Source organism: Metopolophium dirhodum, chromosome 7 (assembly GCF_019925205.1).
Source record: "Metopolophium dirhodum isolate CAU chromosome 7, ASM1992520v1, whole genome shotgun sequence".
NCBI classification, from domain to species: domain Eukaryota; kingdom Metazoa; phylum Arthropoda; class Insecta; order Hemiptera; family Aphididae; genus Metopolophium; species Metopolophium dirhodum.
In genome coordinates, this window is record NC_083566.1 from 43,289 (window position 1) to 52,157 (window position 8,869).

General features: G+C 57.3%; 1 protein-coding gene across 1 annotated transcript; it reads right to left on the bottom strand.

Annotated features, from left to right (window-relative positions):
• Nucleotides 1-698: 698 nt before the first annotated feature.
• LOC132949013 (uncharacterized) lies at nucleotides 699-3,245 on the bottom strand. Its single transcript, XM_061019753.1, has 2 exons — nucleotides 2,764-3,245; nucleotides 699-2,289 (listed from the first exon to the last, which is right to left on the bottom strand). The coding sequence occupies exon 2, from the start codon at nucleotides 2,277-2,279 to the stop codon at nucleotides 834-836; it is 1,446 nt and encodes a 481-aa protein (XP_060875736.1). The 5' UTR covers nucleotides 2,280-2,289; nucleotides 2,764-3,245; the 3' UTR covers nucleotides 699-833.
• Between the last annotated feature and the right edge of the window lie 5,624 nt (nucleotides 3,246-8,869).

The following is an 8,869-nucleotide window of genomic DNA, read 5'->3' on the forward strand; positions in this document are numbered from 1 at the left end:
TGCGGGAGGAGGAGCTCTGGGCGGCATACAGGAGTCGCAGGCTGCAGAGAGATACGCGACCAGCTGGTCAGCCGCATCGTCGGCTGTTGTAGTAACATCGGTTTGAGGGGCTGGGAAGGCGGCCAGATGAGCGGTCAGGGCTGCCGTGTCCAGGCGTCTGTAGGACCACCCTCTGAGTCGTTCGGGAGGATCGTGCCATTCCTGAGCCCTTTGTAACCGGAATTTTACGTATCTATGGTCACTCGCCGATTCAACCTCGTCCAAGACCCTCCAGTCTGCGAGGGAGAGGGAAGATCGAGGGCGGAGGAATGTGACATCTATGATGGACTCCGCGTTCGACCTAACGTACGTGGGGACATAGCCATTGTTACCAACGAGGAGGTCCAGACTCGCAGCAAGATCTGATAGTAGATCGCCTCTCTGGTCGTTCCGTGTTGACCCCCAACTGTGGGACCAGGCGTTAAAGTCGCCTCCAATGACGAGGGTGCAGTTGGGGTCTGCGGACCGAACTGACTGCTCGAGGTCACCGAGGAAGGCCATGTAATTTTCACTGGAGTCGTTTCTGGAGGAATAGCAGCTATAAATTCTGGCGTTGCGCGTCTGGATCCAGGCAAATCCGCGGCCCGAACCTGAGGTGTCTGCAACAAATTCGGCGGCAGGCGTTAAGACGACTGCGCAAGTTCCGTCGGTGCTGACTGTCCATCGGTCGTCCCGAGCTGGACTCCAGTTCTGCTCCGATAGGAGTAGGACCTGAGCGCCGATGGAGGTGGAGGTCTGTTGAGCCAGGCTCTGGGCAGTGGCGCTCCGGTGGAGATTTATTTGTAGAAAAGTGATCATGTTCGGTTAGTGGAGTTCATCTCAGAGATGGCTTGGCGACGGGCGGCGCAAGCCCCGGAGCCAGGCTTGTGAGGTACGCGCGGAGCTTTCATGCGGTCGCACGCCACGCATAGGTCATCTCCCTCGGTGCAGATGGCCTGCGTGTGACCGTTTTGGCCGCATCGTCTACAGGCGTGCGAGAGGTCGGATCCTTTGCATTGCCGTGTGGAGTGGCCGAAGCCGTGACATTGGTAGCACCGTGCTGGTTCGGGTCTACGCGGGCGGACGCGACACTGGGTCCATCCGACGCGGATGGATGTCAGCCGTCGGCTGATGGCGACGGGAACGGTGGCGGTGGCCATTTGGCGGCTGTCTCGGGTGGCCCATAGGCCGGTGATTTTGATGTCGTCTGCGGAGGGGAGGTCTTCTTCACGTAAGGCCTTGAGGATCGCAGCCAGGACTTCTGCCTTTGTGGTGACCTCGTCTAGGTCAGTGATCTCCACTTCAGCGGTGTGGCGAAGCCTGGTGACTACAGATCCAACCATATTTTCGGCCAGCTTGTCCCGGATGACGGAGGTGGCTGCCATGGCCTTGGCACCCTTGGTAAGTTCTACCAGAAGATCTCCTTTTAGTGTCTTCCTCATAGCGGTGACGTGGGTTCCCATCGCCTCAAAGTCGATAGCCGTGTCCCTGACGGCCCTTAGCGTGTCCGCGTACGTCTTCCCTTCTCCTACTTTGACCAGCACCGCTGCGGGTCTTTGGACGGTTCTCCTGATCGGCTGGGGTCTCGGGGCGAGTGGCTTCCTGGTTGCCTTCTCGACTAGAGTGAAGGGCTGTTCGGCGTGCTCGGTCGGGTGGTATTCGGGCTGTTTCACTGTCTCCGCTAGTGGGGTTGTATTGCCCCGTGCGAGGGGTGCTCCTGTAGGTGTTCTGTTGTCCAACTTTGGTTTCTTGGTCTTCTTTCGACGGTTGTTTCCATTGGTCGTTCGGCTGTGTTTTGCGGCCGGTTTGGAGGCGGTCGCGGTCGTAGATTCCTTGGCGACGGCAGGCGTGCAGATCTTCGGATTGGCAGGTTCCTCGGGCGGGTCTGTGTTGGTGGTGGCGTCTGCTCTCGTTTGCTGCTGGCTGCCGTGTGTGGCATCTCGTTCCCTTGAGAGGTGGAACAGGGCTGCGCCGACCTGTTCGAGTGCCTTTGCGACTTTTGAGAGGCATGGCCCGATGAGTTCTTCGGTGCAGAACTCGTCAGCTAGTCCTTGGACCAGTTCGCAGGCGTATTCGGTCGCCTTGGTTGCCGTGCGAAGGGCGCCGGTGGTGTCGGTGATGTTCGAAACCTTTGGAAGTTTCGTACCTTTCTTCTTCATGGTGCGGTCCGGGGAAGGAGAGCTGGTTTGCTTCCTCTTGGTCTGTGTGTTTTTTGTCGGGTCGTGTTCCATGTCCCAGCAGTCTGGGATGCTTGACGGCATGGCTTCCTACCTGAAAAAACGGGGTCGCGATGGGCAGGGGAAAAAAAAAAAAAAAAAAAAAAAAAAAAAAAAAAAAAAAAAAAATAATTTTTGGGGGGGGGATTTTTGGGTTTTTTCTGTTGGAGGGACCTCGTCCGGGAGGTGCCTCGGGGCCTTGTGCCCGAGTCCTGGGGTCGTGGGACCTTCGGGACCGGAGTTGCGGGTGTTTTTGGAAAACGGGGTGAGGGGAAAACTTTTGCGTGGGGGTGGGGGTCGGTGCCCCGACCTCGCAGCTGTTTTCCGCAGCGCTCTCCGAGCGCTGGTTCTCGCTCACCGGCGTTTTCAAATTTCCCGGAATCTATCGGGCCGACGCGATCGCGGTGGCAGAATCCGAAATTCGACCGACCCGATAGGGGTGTCGAAATCCGTTATCACAGCGTGCGGAGCCGCGTGATAGTACGGGCGGCCGTGTTATCCTTATGGGGTAAGTTCAGAGTGGACTCACCTGGGTCCTGGTGGACGGAATTGCCCGCTCGGGGTCTTGTTGGATCGGGCTCGACGAGGTGGACCGGATCAGCTGACGGGCCTGGACGTGAGACGTCTGGTCGTGGCTGGGTGGACGCTTTTGTCGGCCGATTTTGGACTTCGGGGTGACTGGTCTGGTTGGCTGAGTTTGGGAGCAAACTTGTCGCGCGTGCTCGCGTTGTGACCGGACTGTCACCGTGCACTTGTCGCGCGAACCGGTTTTAGCGATTGAGATCGCGGGCGTCGGATTTGACGAACTTTGTGCGGCTGCGTAATCCGGTAGCGATTTGTTTCGGTTCCCTTGCAAACCGCTGTCGGCTTTGCTCGGGCGGCCGAGTTCAGGCCCGCTGAGTACACCAAAAGATGCGCACGGGCGGTGCGGATTTTTTGGTGTATCGAACGGGTGCGTGCGGCGTTTGGGTGGTGAGCACCGGTGGATCTGGTGTGGCCGTGAGGTCGGGCGGCCAAGCGCGGTGCGCTTAAGTCGCCGTTTCTCGGTGAGTTTTAGGCCTGCGATCGTGCGCGATGGCTTTTTCGCTTAGTGGCTGGCAGCTGAAGCGATAGAGACCTGGATCGGGCGGATCGGCGAACTTTTTTGTCGAACTTTTTTCGTCGGCGGCGGGCGGCGGAATTCAGACACTGAAATCGCGATTTCTCGGGCGCGGCTGAACCGATTTACGCGCGCGATGTCTTTGCGTAACGGCGGAGTCGAGATGAAGCGATCGGCACTAGTTTCGCAAAGATCGGCGCGGGTATTCGGTCGTACGCAAAAAACTTCGCGGGAGCGGTACACGGGTGCGTGTGTTCGGGTTGGTGGTCGGCACCGGACTAACCTAACCTAACCTAACCTAACCTAACCTAACCTAACCTAACCCCTAACACTAACCTAACCTAACCTAACCTAACCTAACCTAACCTAACCTGACCCGCCGGTGTTCGGTTTTATACAGTTTGCCTTCTGTGCCTCCCCCGTTGGCCGGAACCGGAATTCCGTTTCCAGTCGGCACCACGTGGAGGTGGGGGTAGGACTCTGCCGACCAACCTAACCTAACCTAACCTAACCTAACCTTTTTTTTTTTTTTTTTTTTTTTTTTTTTTTCAGTTTATAACCGACGACGCCGCGGGAACTGCTTTCGCATTACTTCCGCGGCGCCGCCATCGTTTATTGAATTAGATAAATGTAACATTTTATAATTTAATATTCACACCTTTGAATTTGTCCCTTAATGGGCGCACATTGAAGTTATTTTTAACATTTTATTGAGAAATGACATTGTTGGCTTAAGGCCCGCTGGTTGCTTTGGTAGACTTCTCGACCCGGCTTTGCTGCCCGCCAGTCTTGAAGTCTCGTTCGTTGTCTTCCCGGCCCGGCTTGTTAGCCAGTCGGCCTCGGGTCTCGTGCGTTGCCGTTCTCCTTCCTTTGTTTTGGAGTTCGCGTCTCACCGGTGGTGGTTTGGTCAGTTTTCCTTCTGTTTCCTCCGTTAGTAGATCTTCGTGCTGCTCGGTGCGTAGACTGACCGGTCGGCGGTTTCTTGAGGCGTTCTGACTAGCGCCCTTTCTCATCAATCGCGATCGCCCGGACGGTGACGAATCGTGCTGCGGGCGTCCTACTAATGCCCCGGCGCAAACCTCCGCTGGTTAACCTAACCTAACCTAACCTAACCTTTTTTTTTTTTTTTTTTTTTTTTTTTTTTTCATGTTTGAACCGACGGCGCCGCGGGAATTGCTTTCGCATTACTTCCGCGACGCCGCCATCGTTTATTTGAAAATCAAATATATACATACATACATGGGGGGGTTGACGGGACATTCCCCCGACTAACCGCCCCCTTAATACATTACATTTCATATTATACATACAAGTCATTATCCGGTGCTTCATGTTGGCGGGCCGACCGGAGTCCGCCGCCCTTGCGATCTCGTTCTTGTCCGTGTTGGCAGGCCGACCGGAGTCCGCCGCCCTAGGTAACCCGTACTTGTCCATATTGGCAGGCCGACCGGAGTCCGCCGCCCTAGGTAACCCGTACTTGTCCGTATTGGCAGGCCGACCGGAGTCCGCCGCCCTTGCGATCTCGTGCTATCCGTAACCAGTCCAGTGTGTGTGCGCCGTTTTGCGGCCTACTTGCCGAAGTGGTTGAGCCGCGATGCCGTGATCGTCGTCCCTCCCTTGGTGTCACAGGTGGGGGGATGAAGAACGTGGTCGGTGACACCTCCGACGTTTCAATTAAGAAAGTGGGGTGATCGTTGACCGTTCTTCATCGAGTTTCCCGAGAGCGGGTTGAGCTGGCCCCCTAGTCGAGTGCTCTCAACCTGTTAAGTCGAGCCAGGTCGTCGGCTTGATCTTCTCTCTCATCCTGTTCCTTGGTGGCCATGATGGATTCGATCATTGTGATGAGTTCTTGTCTGTTGGTTTTGGCTTGCTCCATCAGTCGGAGCCTTGTGGCTGGATCGTCTGGCATTGCGTCCGTCGATGGTCCACAGAGGATCTCTTCGACGTCCGCCGCGGTCGGAGGTCGTCTGATAATTTCGGACAAGCGTGTTCGATCGTCTTCCCACCTAGGGCAGACGAACAGAGTGTGTTCGGCAGTGTCGTCGGGGTCCATGCAGTAGACGCAGTAGCTGTCCTCTGAACGTTTGAACCTGTACAGGCTGCTCTTGAAGCATCCGTGGCCGGAAAGCGCCTGAGTCAGCCGGTACGTGAGATTCAGCGGAGGCTTGGCTAGCCAACGGCTGACGTTAGGGATGAGCCTGCGCGTCCACCTTGCGTTGTTCGACCGGTCCCACCGAGTTTGCCAGGCTGCGATGCTGATTGCTCTTTCCTGATTCTTCAGCGTGTTGGTGGGCGTTTCGTCCGCCTGATCGTCCAGTCGTGTTCTGATCCTGGCCCTCTCGGTTGCTAGCAGATCTGCTGGTAGCATTGAAGCGAGGATGGACGAGGTTTCTGCAGAGACGGTGCAGTAAGCACGTATAGTGCGGAGTGCAACTGTCCTCTGGGCCCTTGCCATTGCCAGTCGATTTTTGGCGGTTTTCGTCCCTCGGGCGGCCCAGACGGGGGAGGCGTATAGCATCTTGCTATTTGCCACTGACCCGAGTAACGCTCTCTTACTTTGGGACGGACCGCCGATGTTGGGCATGAGTCTGCCTATGGCCAGCGCCGATTGGGAAGCCTTGAGGGAAGCCTGTTGCACGTGTTTTGTGAAGGACAGCCGCGTGTCGAGCTCCACGCCGAGGTACCGCATGGACGGTTTGATCGGGATCGCGTGACCTTCTACGAACAGCTCAGGCTCGTCGTAGACGTTTTTCCTCGTTAGGACAACGGCCTCAGTTTTCGCAGGGGCTAGCTTGAGTCCGTTGCTTGTCATCCAGTCTGAAACCTTTTCCAGCACTGGATTCAGCAAGGTTGCTGCTGCTTCTCCTTTGCGGGCGATTCCTAGGACACACAAGTCGTCGGCGAAAGCCACTAGCTGGACGCCCGACGGCATCTCCGTCTCCAGTAGTCTGTCGTAAAACGCGTTCCATAGGGCTGGTCCGAGGACCGAGCCCTGCGGGACCCCGCACGTGACGTTCCTGCTGAGCAGCGACTGGCCGACCAGGAGTTTTCTATCGTCAACCTAACCTAACCTAACCTAACCTAACCTAACCATGTCCCCGACTAACCACCCCCTTTGTTACATTATACATTTCATTATAAATTATATACATTTATTTTATTCCGGTGCTTCCTGCCGTCTTCGAGGGCCGACCGCAGTCCGCCGCCCTTGATGTCTCGTGCTTTCCGTGTTGGCGGGCCGACCGGAGTCCGCCACCCTTGCAGTCTCGTTCTGTCCGTGATGGCGGTCCGGTTGGTATCCGCCGACCTTGTAGTCTCTTGCCGGTTGTGGGATGAGAGCCGCGATGCCGTGATCGTCGTCCCTCCCGTGGTGTCACGAATGGGGGGATGAAGAACGTGGTCGGTGACACCCCCGATGTTTCGCGTGTCGCGAATCAACGGAGAGTGTAGCGTTCACGTTCTTCATCGAGCATTCCGTGTGAGCGGTTAGCCGTTGGCCTGCTCTTCGCGCTCGTCTTCTTCCTTAGTGCGCAGGATGTTGTGCACCATTTTTAAAAATTCATTTCTGTTGGTCACTGCTTGGAGAAGCAGCTTGGTCCTTTCAGTTGGGTCGTCCGGCATGGCGTCCGCGTGAGGGCCGCAGAGTAGCTCTTCGACGTCTGCCGCGTTAGGAGGCCTCCTCAGTAGTTCTGATATGCGCGCGCGGTCGTCTATCCATCTTGGACACGCGAAGATCGTGTGATCCGCGGTGTCTTCCGGGTCCATGCAGTAGACGCAGTACGCGTCTTCGGCCCTATTCATTTTTTTCAGGTACGCCCTGAAGCAGCCGTGGCCGGTGAGTGCCTGGGTCAGGTGGAATGTCAAGCCCATGGGCGGTTTGGACAGCCATCGACCGACGTCCGGGAGGAGATTATGAGTCCACCTGGCGTTCGTAGACCGATCCCACCGGGCTTGCCAGGCAGCTGTGCTGATGGCTCTCTCCTGCCGCTTGATCGTACTAAGTGTCTCGGTGGCGTCCTGGTCTTCGCGGCGTCGGCGAATCCTCAGTCTCTCGTTCGCAGCGAGATCAGCCGGTAGCATTGACGCGAGCATTGAGGACCCGTCTGCAGATACGGTTCTGTACGCCCGTACGGTGCGGAGCGCTATCGTTCGTTGCGCTCTCGCCAGCTCGCCTCTGTTCTTTGCCGTTTTTGTGCCTTGGTTGGCCCAGGTCGGCGCGGCGTACAGCATCTTGCTGCTGACGACCGTTCCGAGCAGCGCTCTCTTGGACTGAGACGGGCCTCCGACGTTGGGCATCAGTCTCGATATCGCGAGTGCCGCTGCAGACGCCTTTCGGGAGACCTGTTCGATGTGTCTCGTGAAGGACAGCCTGGTGTCTAATTCGACGCCGAGGTACCTCATAGACGGCTTGACGGGTACGAGGTGTCCTTCGACGAGCAGCGTGGGGTTTTCGTAGCGGTTTTTTCTGGTCAGCACTACTGCCTCTGTTTTGTGCGGGGCTAGTTTGAGCCCGTTGGCGTTCATCCACTCGGCTACGGTGTCGAGCACCGGGTTGAGGAGAGTCGCGGCCGCCTCGCCGTTACGGGCTATGCCCAGGATGCAGACGTCGTCCGCGAACCCTATCATCTGAACGCCTTGAGGCATTTCGAGCTCGAGTAGTTCGTCGTAGAAGACGTTCCACAAGGCTGGTCCGAGGACGGAGCCCTGGGGAACGCCGCATGTGGTGCTGCGTCTGCGTAGCGTCTCACCTACCAGTATGGATCGCTCCTGGAGATACGACCTGATGAGACGGACTAGGTATGGGGGAGTGTTCTTCTGTCGGAGAGCGGCATCAATTCTGACCCACGGAGCCGAGTTGAATGCGTTTCTCACGTCCAAGGAAACGGCGACGCAGAGGTCTCGGTGTTGGACTGCGCCCAAAGCTGCGCCGTGGGCCATCTCCAGGACTCGCTCGATGGCATCCTCCGTCGACCAGCCGCGTCGGAAGCCGTATTGGTTTGGCGATCGGTGGCCCGTGGCGTCGAGGTGCTCGTTCAGTCTGCGGAGGATGAGACGCTCGAGGAGCTTTCCGGCGGAGTCCAGCATGCTCAGCGGCCTGTAGCTGGATGGATCTGTTATCGGCTTCCCTGAGCCCTTGTAGAGAAGGACGAGCCTGGACTCCTTCCATCGCGACGGGAATGTGCTGTGGGCGAGGCAGCTGTTGTATGTTTTCAGTAGCGAGAGGGGCCTGAGGACTGCTACTCTCGCAAGAACCTCGTTTGGAATACCGTCCGGTCCGGTTGCCTTTCCGGGTGGAAGTCTGGTGGACGCGTCCCGGAGTTCCTCAAGTGTCCACTCCAGCGCAGGGGGACCGTCGCCATCTTGCTCCAGAGGGGGAGGTTCAAGCGTCCAGTCAATCTGTGGAGGGTTAGGGAACAGATGATCCGCGATCTCGGATTCCCTACCTCTGGCTTCTATGCCCGGGCGTCGGCTGCCGATGCGCTTGGTGACGACTTTGTACGGCAGACCCCAAGGATCGGAGTCGACCGCGGCGCAT